The 12,664-nt window shown below is 37.2% G+C and overlaps 1 protein-coding gene across 1 annotated transcript in view; it reads left to right on the top strand.

The window, feature by feature from the left end:
* UBR1 (ubiquitin protein ligase E3 component n-recognin 1) overlaps positions 1 to 12,664 on the top strand; it is a 138,118-nt gene that overhangs the window by 101,073 nt on the left and 24,381 nt on the right. The window contains exons 24-27 of the mRNA XM_043980565.1: positions 772 to 827; positions 2,838 to 2,934; positions 7,520 to 7,587; positions 10,856 to 11,006. Of these exons, the coding sequence (XP_043836500.1) occupies positions 772 to 827; positions 2,838 to 2,934; positions 7,520 to 7,587; positions 10,856 to 11,006 (372 nt within the window). The remainder of the gene's footprint in view (positions 1 to 771; positions 828 to 2,837; positions 2,935 to 7,519; positions 7,588 to 10,855; positions 11,007 to 12,664) is intronic.

Here is a 12,664-nt window from a genome sequence, read left to right as displayed (position 1 = left end):
TAGGTGACCTGGAGTCAGGACGACCTAAATTTAAATCCTGCTTCAGACACTTGCTATCACTGTGACTTGGAGGAAGTCACTTAACCTCTATCTTTCTTGATTTCCTCTACTGTAAAACTTAACTATAAGAGTTGTTTTGAGCATAAAATGACATAATATTTAAAACACTTTGTAAACCATAGAGCACTATATAAATGCTAGTTATTAATATTGTTGTTATAATTGTTATCAGTATTACTACTACTACTGCCTTTGAGTACTTTGCATGAAGTATACTAGACATGGTAAAGAAATTTAAGGCCAGTAAATCCCATTTTGAAAGTGATTCTATTTGGAATTTTAATAAGCCATATTTTCCATTTCATTAAGTAGGAAGATGATAGGCAAAGGTGATCAGAGTACTCAATAAAATAACCTGAAAAAAAAGATGCAATTAACGTGTCGCAGGTGGTGGAGGAGGGTGTTGATGGAGTGGGGAGTAAGCTGGAATGCTTATTCTTTTCCAAGGCTGCTCATTTAGCTATATCACAAAGCAGTCTTTGAAATTAAACTGCATAAATTACTCTGTTTGATCACCTAATATTTATTTAGAAAATTGGGGAAATTTACATCTGGCTTAGAATTGAAACTTTGAAGTGAAATATGTCAAACTATTATAATGAGAACAAACTGGTCTGCTAGAATAGTGGGGGCCGTACACAGAAAATAATGTAACATATGCTATGGTTTTTAGAATCCATAATTTTACTGCTTTATTTGTTTATTTTTAAGACAACCTGCTTGAAGATGAAGGCAAACCTCTGTTTGGAGCCCTTCAGAACAGACAGGTATATCATGAGTACCTATTTTTAGTATTATTATTGTTGTTGTTGTTATACTAAGTAATATATTATTTATGTTCTATTTTCTTAGCAGTCCAGTGTGAATCCAGTGATTATATTTCACCCTCATTAGCTTCCTATTATATGCAAGAAAATAGAACTAAAAAAATGTTAATTGGTATCTTACTAAAGAATAGATATCTACTTCCTAGCACATTTCCAAAACTATCTTCATTTTAGAGTTGATTATTCATGGAACAGATTCCAGAGAGTGACATGCAAAATTATTTCAAGTGATACTTGTTCATTTTAGTCCAAGTAATCAGTTTTCAGCAAGCTGGCCTTTGTTATCTCCTGGATCATTGGCATTATACTCCTCATCAAAATCCCAGCTTCCCAGTACCCCAGAGATTTGTGGGATGGCAAGAGAAAAGATCAAACCAGTTTCACTGCAAAAACTCCTTTAAAGCAGACAATGAGTCATTTATCTCCCCAGATGGGGAGATAGAACTCCCCTGCCTCTGCACAAACCTCCTTTGTCCAGTACCATTTCCCTCTTGTCTTCTTGGCAGCTAGCTTTGTAGTCTTCTCAGTAACAAATGGGCTTGTAGTCATGATCCTGAATTTGGGGGCCCTTGCCTTTCCTAAAAGTCATTCCTCTGCCTTCTAAGGATTTGGAATTAAGCATATGTGGAACTCTTATCCCTATAACAAATGCCTACCTTTTTAAGTGTGCAAAACACTGTCATCCTGTGATGGTGATTATAGGATGAGTGTAGGCCTATACAGTCCAGATTTGTGGGAGATAGGAATTTAGGCCAGTATAGTAGGTACTTTGAGTTCTTTTCACGGAGTATGGTGACAAAGCCCAAAGCTAACAAATGCTTCATGAATTAGACATTCATTGCAGTTGTTTCTCTGTAGTGATATGCTTTAGAATTTCTCATTTCACAGGCATACATACAGTTCTAAGATTCAAAGTAAAGTGGCTGTTTTTAAAAGTTCTATTCTGAGGTAGTAAGAATTTTTATCAAAGTTGAAGTAAAATACTTCTTTGGGGTCAAAGAGTTTAAAATTTTGGCTAGCTGATACTTAATTACATTAAGTTTTTCAGTAAATAAATGAATGAAAAGGCATTTATTAATAAGCACTTATTATGTGACAAGCATTGTGCTGAATATTAGGGATATAAATAGAAAAAAAAGAGAGTCCCTGCTCCTAAGGAGCTCATACGCTCATATTCTTAATTGGGGGCACACCACATCTGAAAGAATTCAGCTTCAAGATGGATTGAGAGGCCTAGAAGATCTAAGGGCTCAGTGGTTGAGCAGATGGAAAGGTCCCATGGGGTCCTTAGGGTGCATCAGCAGGTCAGATGGCAGTGCCCATGGATCTGGACAGGATAGCAAAAGGATAGATAGTAAGGCTTGATGTAGTCCTCACTTCTCACTGCAATTTTATAGTTGGGGGACTCCTTGTTCATTCCCTGGCTGCCCCCAGCTGAGGTCTGGGTAGCAGGTCCTTGGACGGACGGGTGATAGAGCATGAGGAGGGAGGGAGAGGGAAGAGTGCTCTTATTAGTCGTTCTTCTTTACCTGCATGGGGTTGAGGTGCTGTACCATCTGTTGTGTCCATCATCTTTCCTTTCTACACACACACACACACACACCAACACCACACCCCAGATATCATATTATGAACTTACGCTTCCTTTATACTAAAAGGTATTGATTAATAAACAACATATTTATATCTTCCATGAATTCCTTTTCAGTCTCTTATTTAACACCTGTGTATTTTATATAGTTATAAGCCTGTATCTTAACGGAGTTTTTTTCTAAATATTTCACTGAACTGTTTAATATACATATTTCCAGGATTGATATAGTATACCTACTTGTCATTTTTAATAGTTGTACTATATTTCATCATATTACTATATCAGAATTGACTTAGCCTTTCCTTTGTTATATTATTTCTTTTATTTGCCCCTTTTTTCTTCTTTTTTCAATTTAGGACTGTGGCATAAAAGCATTAGTACAATTAGCTGTTGGCACAGAGAATACTTCTCCTCAGAGCGTGATACAGAAGCATCTAGTCCGTCTCCTATCAGGTTAGAGTTGTCTCGTGACATTTTTCCTTGATGTACTTCAGATGATATGAAAATGGGTTCATTGGAACAAATAGTATATTCAAATAATTTAAGAAGATATTTAACAACAGCATTGTCTGTATACGCCTGGCAAGAAGCAGGTGCCCATACCTAACTCAGAAAAACCAGTCATCTTCCACAAGACCCCCCAATTATATATACTCTAAATGGAGAGTTCCTAGAACCACTGCTTCCTCTTGGTCTGCTATAACCCTATAGCCACACTTAGTTATTTTTCTGTTAGCTTAGGGCTGACAACTGCAACTATTAGTCTTTTTTTTTTCCAGTAGAAGTGTGTGTGTGTGTGTGGTGTGTGTGTATAAAATTTATATACATATATGTGTGTGTGCATGTGTATATATGTATGTGTTTTGCACTACATTGTGGGTACTTCTGTTTAAGATCCTAATATTAACTAATACTATTGTTGATTAATCAAATAGAACTAAAGTGAAACCACCAAAAATGTCAAATAATAATTTAGTTGCAAATATTTAGCCATATACCCTTTCTGAGAGGCAAACAATAGTAGGATTTAAAGGATACTGACAATTTAGTAATATACTGAACGTACCATACATGGTTCTAAACTGCTACAAAAGAAATATAATCCTCATAATAAAGAAGGAAATGCAGATTGATATTTTCTTTATTATCAAAATTTTCTTGAATACCTACTATTTGTCCTTGTTGTGGTAGGTGCCATGGGTATAGGAATAAGCCACAGTTGCCTGTCTTCAAAGAGTTCACAATTGATCTGGGACATTTATATAAAAAGAGAAATTACATTAGATACATTACAAGGTGGCCAATACACAAAGTATCAGATGAGGAATGCAGAAATGTTATATAGGATTTAAGAAAGAAGCCCCGGGGCAGCTAGGTGGCGTAGTGGATAGAGCACCAGCCCTGGAGTCAGGAGTACCTGAGTTCAAATCCGGCCTCAGACACTTAACACTTACTAGCTGTGGACCTTGGGCAAGTCACTTAACCCCATTGCCTCACTTAAAAAAAAAATAAAAAGAAAGAGCACCAATTATGACTAGGAAAAGTCAGAAAAAGTGAGACTTGAGTTTGTCCTTAAAGGGTAGGTAGGACTTACTTGGGGAAGAAGAGAGAATTCCAGCATAAGAATGGTTATGAGTGTCCAAAATTATGCTTGCACATAGGTCAGTTTGGCTGCAGTTGTAGATTCCTGTAAGTAAGTGTGTGAGGAACAAATTTGATAGGTAAATGATAGCTAATGGCCTTGAAAGACAAATGAGAAATGTGTTGTCTTAGGAAGTGGACAAGTCATTGAAGGTTGGCCAGAAGAGAGAAAGTGTGAAAAATTTGGGGTAGGACTATTAATTGCAATGTTGTGTGTGAATCGGAAGTGGTTCTAACATTGAGGAAGAAGACTAATAAGGAGATCATTGCAGGAGTAGAGGCAGAGGTAATAGGCAATTGGTTGAGGGAATGGTGGTAGATGGAATGGAGAGGAGGAGATGTGTAGAAAAGGTTAAGAAGGAGGAAATGTCAGAACTTTGTATCAGTAGAGAGAGAGATGGAGGGTGCAAAGCAATTCCAGGATTTTAGAGCTGACCATCTTGGTATATAGTTGTTATACAATTGACAGTTAAATCCGCAAGGACAGAATGATTTGGAGAAGTTTGATTTCATACCTTTTTGCATTTTAAATGACAGCAGGATGCGAATGATTTAGTTATTTTCAGCAATGCAATGATCCAAGACAATTCTGAAGGACTTAGGAAAAATGCAATCCAACTACAGAGAAAGAACTGATGGTACCTGAATACAGATGGAAGTATATTTTGTTGTTGTTATCAGTTCCTTTTTCTAAAGTTGTTTTTGTCAGCTATGTTTTGCACAAATGCACATGTATAACATATTGAATTGCTTGAGTTCTTAAGGGAGGAAGGATGAGAATTTGGAACACAAAGTTTTAAAAATCAATGTTACAATTTGTTTTTCACATGTAAGTCTTTATTTGTAAAAATGAGGAGCTTGAACTAGTGGGCCTTTCAGTCCATTCCAACCCTGATTCTGTGATCCTAAGACCAAACCAATACATAAGGAAGATGAGGCTTCCAGTAATATGAAAGATGGATTGAAGGATGGAAAGAAGGCAGGAAGACTTATTAGGAAACTATTGTAGCAGTGTTCTGCTTTTCTTTTTTTTTCTTTTTTTTTTCTTTTTTTTTTTTGGGGGGGGGGTGTGTGTGTGGCAGGGCATTGAGGGTTAAGTGACTTGCCCAGGGTCACACAGCTAGTAAGTGTCAAGTGTCTGAGGCCAGATTTGAACTCAGGTCCTCCTGAATCCAGGGCTGGTGATTTGGCCACTGCACCACCTAGCTGCCCCCAGTGTTCTGCTTTTTCTAATGCAATGGTCTAGGCAGGTTGTAATGATGACATGTACTAGGAACATGGGAGTAGAGAGGAGGGGAGCAGATGTGAGATGTGTGGTGAAACCTAAAGGACATTGGAGCTGATTGGATATGAGAGGAAAGGGAGAGGAAAGAGTCAAAGAAAACTCTTAAATTCAGAACATGGGAGATTAAAATGATGAGAACGTGAAGTCAGGACTTGTAGCATGATGACTAAGTGAGTGGCTGTGACTAAGCCCTGTTTCTCTGCAACACCTTGAAACAACTACAATATGCACCAAATTAAAGAACAATTTGTCAATTTATTTATTGATACCTTTTTAAAAAAATATCACCTTAATTTCCAGATATTGCCCTCCCCCTTCTAAAACCCTTATAACAAAGATTTAAAAAGAAAAAAATAATTCAGGAAAATCAGCTAACATGTCACCATGTGTGACATTGTATATAATTTTCCATACTTATAATCTCCCACTTCTGCAAAGAATAGATCAAAATGCATTTTCTCATCTCTTTTCTTGAGGCCACACTTTGTCATTATAATTACACAGCATTTATTTTTAGAAAAGAACAGCATTTTATAATAAGAAACCTTTAAAGGAAAAATCTTGTAGGAAATCTAAGAGACCATAGGAATCAATAGACTCCAGTCCATGAGTAAATAGTATAGAATAAAAGAAGACAAAGAGAGACCTCCAGAAGAAAATAGACTGCAGTAACAAACACTTTATTCTAGAAGAGAGAACAGCCATACCACAAGATCCTCTCAGATCATAAAAAGTGACATAAAGGAAGGTCTGGCATCTATATAATTGGAAATAATATTGGTAAGCACTTCAAGAAGACTATTTTGGGAATAGACACTATAGAAAAGATGTTAGAAAATCTCAATGAAGTAATAGATTCTCTGTTGAATAATATAGAATGAAATAATTCATAGATGGAATAACAATAACAAATTAAAATAACAGTTAAAATGGCTAAAAATCTCAGCTCTTTACAAACCAAAGCAACAGGGCTAGAGGATAGAACTTGGAGTAACAATTTAAGAATTATTGGGTTCACAGAAAAATGTGTCTGAAGCTGGATTTGAACTCAGGTCCTCATGAATCCGGGGCCGGTGCTTTATCCACTGCATCACCTAGCTGCCCCCTGTTTTTAGACTTTTAAAAAATCTCTTTAGTGCATTGTTTTGCAGGTTAAGAGAAGAGAAAAGAGTCTTACCTAACTTCCATTTTGTTGCTGTCATCTGCATTGTTCCTCTTCATCATTAATTGCTAATCCTCAATGAAAAATTAGTTCAAAGACAGCGAATGTTGAGGCTGGAATAATCTACTATTTATCTCTACCACCAGGCACAGAAGCTACTACCTAGCTGCCATGGGGCACTCCGCCCACCCACACCCCACACCCTCCACCCCCCCCCCCCGTTACTTCCTTTCATCCTTATTTGGTCTCTTATAAACCATTTTAAAACTTAAAAGTGTGCTATAGAGATTAGGAAACATTGTTTTAAATAAATTATTTTTATTCATCCATTGATTTATCTATGCATTCAATGAATAATCTGTTCCCTTCCAACTCATTATCTTGGTTCCTATAACTTTTATTCTTAGTTTTCATCTTTCAGCCCTAAAATCACCTCAATATCTATCTTCTAAACCAATATAAATTCAGAAACTCTTGAGTTATAGTTTCCAAGATTAGGCATATCATTAAAGGTTTGAATGATAAGTGTGAGTCCTATACTTAAATATCTTAATGTTAATGTGTAATGTCTCCTTTTTAAAAAAATTAAATTTTTTTTTTCTTTCATTTTTTTCTGTATTTAATTGCATTTTACTTTGATGTCTCCTCATAGTGTGGAGGTGACTGGGGTCCTGAAGGATATGTCAGTAGTTCAGAAAGATTTCAGGTACGAGGTTTGGTAATGGACTGCCTCGTTTTTGTGTGAGGACCAACTTGACTGTGTTCTTAGGAGTCTTTAACTGGAATGTTGACCACCAGGTGATGAATACTTTTAGTCATGTGCACTCATTGAGATCACCTTTGAAACTATAGAGGGGTTGTGTTCAGTGTCAATGATTAAATCACAGATCCCTGAATTATGAAAATGCTAAGTTGCTGACTAAATTAAATGTGTGGTATTGTTGTTTTAGTTATTCTGCCTAACCTGAAATCTGAAGATACACCATGCCTTCTTTCCGTCGATCTCTTTCATGTTTTGGTAAGTAAGGACGACCATTGCTTTATCCTACTCCGGTGCTTCACCAATGTGTAAAAGTGACTAGAGGTTCTTGAAGGTTGTGCCATTGTAGTAAAAGCTCTCACAGTTTCTTCCATACTGGAAAGCTACAGACCATGCTCACTCTCAGAAAACCAATTTAACATGGAGAAGTATGCCATAAGAAGGCTGCCTACTTGGTGATGAATTCTTTGGCAATAGAAGCCCATGAAAAAAAGAAAAATATGAACTATCCCTTAGTCATGTGCACAACCTCCTCCTGCTAAACTCAGGTTCTGGAGCATCCTCAGTTTGAATCCCACCTTTAATGCTAGCTCTCTGACCATGGGTAAGCCACAAAGCATCTCTGAGCCTTAGCTTCTTCATCTACAACATGGGGGTAATACCTGTGATATTTACAGGGTGTAGTGAGTCTCAAATGAGATATTGTGAGAAAAGTGCCTTGTAAACCTTAAAGCTCTAATCTCTTAGTAAAATCATCCTTTCCTAGACTATTTCAACAGCCTCCTAACTATTCTTTCCATCTAGGTCTCTCTTATTTCTAGTCCATCTTGCACACTGATGCCAGATTTATCTTCCTAAGCCATTTTGCTCAAAAACTTTGCATGGCTTATCACAACCTCCCAATAATAACAATAGATAACATTTATATAGCTCTTTAAGGTTTGCAAAGCTTGTTACATTTATTTTCTCATTGAACTCCCAGAAATCCTAGGGGGGGTAGGTGTTGTTGTTATTCCCATTTTACAAATGAGGAAACTGACAGAGTTGGAGGTTAAATGACTTACCCAAGTTCACACTTCTAGTAAGCATCTGAAGTAGGATTCAAACTCAGATCTTTCTGATTCCAAGTCTAGCACTAGGCTACTTAACTGCCAAAGTCCAAAATACTTAGCCTGGAATTTCTAGCCTTTCCTCCCATTATTTGTTTTTATGCACTCTATTAGCATATATTTGCTATTGCCAAAACATACAATTGTATTTTTCCACCGTTGTGCCTTTATCCTACTGTTGCTTCTACTACCTCTTCTTGTTTTATTCTGTTATCTTTACTTGTCAAAATTTTGCCCATTTCAAACTTTCCCTATTTCCTTACACACCTTCCCTCACTTAGTGAGTTGTGAGTTCTTTTTTCTTTATTTGATACAGTAGAAAGAACAATGGAGTCAAAGTTAAAGGACCCCAAGTCCATTAGTGAACAGGCATTTATTTATTTTTTTAATCATAAAAGTATTTTATTTTTTTCTAGTTACATGTAAAAATTGTTTTCAACATTTGTTTTTTTTGTTGTTTTAGGTTTTTTTTTTTTTGCGGGGCAATGGGGATTAAGTGACTTGCCCAGGGCCACACAGCTAGTAGTGTCAAGTGTCTGAGGCCGAATTTGAACTCAGGTCCTCCTGACTCCAGGGCCGGTGCTTTATCCACTGCGCCACCTAGCCGCCCCTCAACATTCGTTTTTATAAGATTTCCAATTCCAAATTTTTCTCCCTCCCTCCCTCCTCCCCAAGACAAAACAATCCGATATAGGTTATATATGTACAATCACATTAAACATATTTCTGCATTAGTCATGTTGTGAAAGAAGGATCAGAACAAAAGGGAAAAACCTCAAAAAAACAAAAAAAGTAGAAACAATCTGTTTCTGGTTCAATCTGTATTCAGATTCCACAGTTCTTTTTTCTGGATGTGGAGAGCATTTTCCATCATGAGTCCTTTGGAATTATCTTGGACCACTGTATTGCTGAGAAAAGTTAAGTCTATCACAGTTGATCATCACACAGTGTTGCTGAACAGGTATTTATTAAGCACTTAGTATGTTCCAAATACTGTGCAAAGTGCCAGGGAATACAAATTGAAGCAAAAACAAAGACAGCCCATCTCCTCAGGAAGCTTACCTTATAATAGAGGAAGACAACACAAAAGTGAATCAGAAAGCAAGATGGGGAGAGAGGAAGGGACAAAGTCTAGAGATTCAGAAGCAAAGCAGGAGTGGAGGGATATTCCAGGGTAAGAAAGTCATAGGTCCTGAGGGAAGTTCCAGGATTTGAAGGCAGCCAAGGGATGGTGGAAGTCCAGAGTCAGAAGCGGGGTCAAGAGAAGAAAGATTCAAATTCTACTTCTGCCATGTATGTGATTTCAGGCGAGTCATTTAATCAATCTCTCATCTCATTTTCCTCCTCCATATAAGCGAGGGGGCTTGACTAGATGGCCTCCGAGGTCCTTTCCAGTTCTAAATTTTACTGTGATCCTTTGATCTGTGCTCATTTGGCACATTCTTACCACGTGTACTTATCTCATCCCTCTGTTAGATTTTTTTTTTTTTTTGCGGGGCCATGGGGGTTAAGTGACTTGCCCAGGGTCACACAGCTAGTAAGTGAAAAGTGTCTGAGACCAAATTTGAACTCAGGGCCTCCTGAATCCAGGGCCAGTACTTTATCCACTGCGCCACCTAACTGCCCCCTCCTTTGTTAGATTTTAAACTCCTTAAGAAGGTGAACTATGTTCCAAAGTACTCATGATGGGAAAGGCTCTCCAAATCCAGAAAAAAAAAGAACTGTGGAATATGGATGCAGATTGAACCACACTATTTCTTTTGGTTTTGATACTGTTGTTTTCCTTTTTTGAGGTTTTTCCTTTTTGCTCTGATTCTTCTCTTATAACATGACTAATGCAGAAATATGTTTAATGTTATTGTACATATATAACATATCAGATTACTTGCTGTCTTGGGGAGAAGGGAAGGGAGGGAAAAAATTGAAACTAGAAATCTTATAAAAACAAATGTTGAAAACTATCTCTACATGTAACTGGAAAATAATAAAATACTTTTATAATTCAAAAAAAAAGTGAACTATGTCTTAATCATCTTTGTATCATTGCAAAAGTTAGCCCAATTTTTCATATGTATTAAGTGCTCAGTGAAATTGAATTCGGAAAGGAATCTGGGGTATTGGCTGTCCCTGCTTACTGCCTGATCTAGTACTCTTCATTGCCAGCAATGAAGTAACAAATGTTACTTTGGAGAGTTGTCCTGATGGTGAGATGGGAGCTGGCCCAACTTGGTGACAAATGCAACTTAATCTCATATCCAGTGACATATTGCTTGGTACTTTTCTATATAAATGAGAGTAAAAGAAAAAATTTCAACCATGACCATCACTCTAGGCCATTTTCATTTAGCTGTGAAAATAATTTTGTTAGTCTCTTTATTTTACAGATGTTGGTGTTCATTTTTTTTCCCCTTTCACAGGTGGGTGCTGTTTCATCTTTCCCATCTTTGTATTGGGATGAAACTGTTGCCTTGCAACCTTCATCGGTTAGCTCGTCTTACAACCACCTCTATCTCTTCCATTTGATCACAATGGCTCATATATTCCAGATACTTCTCACTGCCAAGACAGGTAAAGTTCCCTCCACTTTGGTGGCCATAAATAACATCCCCTGCACTTTTTTTTGTCTTTATAGCATAGAAAATTAATTTTATTTGTGATAACAATCATCTTATATTTCTACAAGTTCTCAGTGATTTCCTTGGTAAACAGTCATTTACTTCAGAATGAATTTGTTTTAATTGTGTGGGGAAAAGGTAAACATGGTTTTGAAAGGATTTAACAACTGAACTACCCGTCCTCATTCCTCAGATGCTGTCATAGAAATGTATAAAGTTCTTGGATTATTAAATTTTCTCATTCCAGATCCTACAGCTCAATTTCTCAACAACAATATACATTTTTATACATTTTATACATTTCTCTATACACTTAACACTTTAGTCCCTTAAAAGGCTTGCCAAAATTTGCTACATTTAAGAAGGTCCCTGATCATATTTACAATGAAATTTTTATTAAGCTTCTGTTTATGAGAGAAGAAATGCCTTAGAAGAAAGACAAGAAGGATCCACGAGAGTATGTTGGCTTTTCAAGAAGCACTCATAGGGGCAGCTAGATGGTGCAGTGGATAGAGTACTGGCCCTGGAGTCAGGAGTACCTGAGTTCAAATCCGGCCTCAAACACTTGACACTTGCTGGCTGTGTGACCCTGGGCAAGTTGCTTAACTCCAATTGCCTCACAAAAAAAACCCAAACAAAAACAGACAAAAAAAAAAAAAAAAGAAGAAGCACTCATAGAGGAGATCTGATCTCTACTTCGACCCACTCATGGCTTTGCTACTTTATCAGAGGTCTACTCTTAACCTCATATCCTTGTTTCATCCCCTTAAAGGGCCACTCATTGTTAAGAGATTGAGTGAGATTCTTTAGCATCCTCCAAAGTAGACATTTCCTCCAACATTAGTTAATAAGAATAGCAAAAGGGTGATGGGAGAAACAACAATAGAGAACATTTTTTTTTCTTTTTCTTTTTTTCTTTTTTTGTGGGGCAATGATGGTTAAGTGACTTGCCCAGGGTCACACAGCTAGTGTCAAGTGTCCTGAGGCTAGATTTGAACTCAGGTCCTCCTGAATCCAGGGCTGTTACTTTATCCACTGTGCCACCTAGCTGCCCCAAGAACATTCTTTAAAAGAAAAAGACCAGGTCTTCATCTTCAAAGTTTAAGATGCTACCGCTTTTTCTTTCTCACTGACGGGTAGTAAGCAAAAAAGTGGGCCAGGGAACCTAGTGTGTAGGTTATGATAATGTATGGCAAAGAAGTCTCTTACTAGCCTGGATCCTGTGAATGGTAGGAAAATCAGGAAATTAGCTGGAGCCAAATAGTCTTGGTGAAAAAGGGTTCTTCCCATAACCTTGTAAATTGTTGTATTGTTTCCTGATGACACCAAGCTCAGGGAAGAGTAATAAGGATTGTTGGTGGATGGATAGTCTTTTCAGAATGATCTTGATTTCTTTTTCTTTAAAAAAAAAAATATATTTTTTTGGTGGGCCAGTGAGGGTTAAGTGACTTGCTCAGGGTCACACAGCTAGTATGTGTCAAGTGTCTGAGATTTGAACTCAGGTCCTCCTGAATCCCTGGCTGCTGTTTTATCCACTGTACCTCCCAGCTGCCCCCAGGATGATCTTGATTTCATGAGAAATGTTCAGAAGCAAAGAGAATAAAATTCAGT

This window comes from Dromiciops gliroides, chromosome 2, assembly GCF_019393635.1.
Source record: "Dromiciops gliroides isolate mDroGli1 chromosome 2, mDroGli1.pri, whole genome shotgun sequence".
Classification (NCBI taxonomy): domain Eukaryota; kingdom Metazoa; phylum Chordata; class Mammalia; order Microbiotheria; family Microbiotheriidae; genus Dromiciops; species Dromiciops gliroides.
This window is presented reverse-complemented; position numbering and strand designations above follow the sequence as displayed.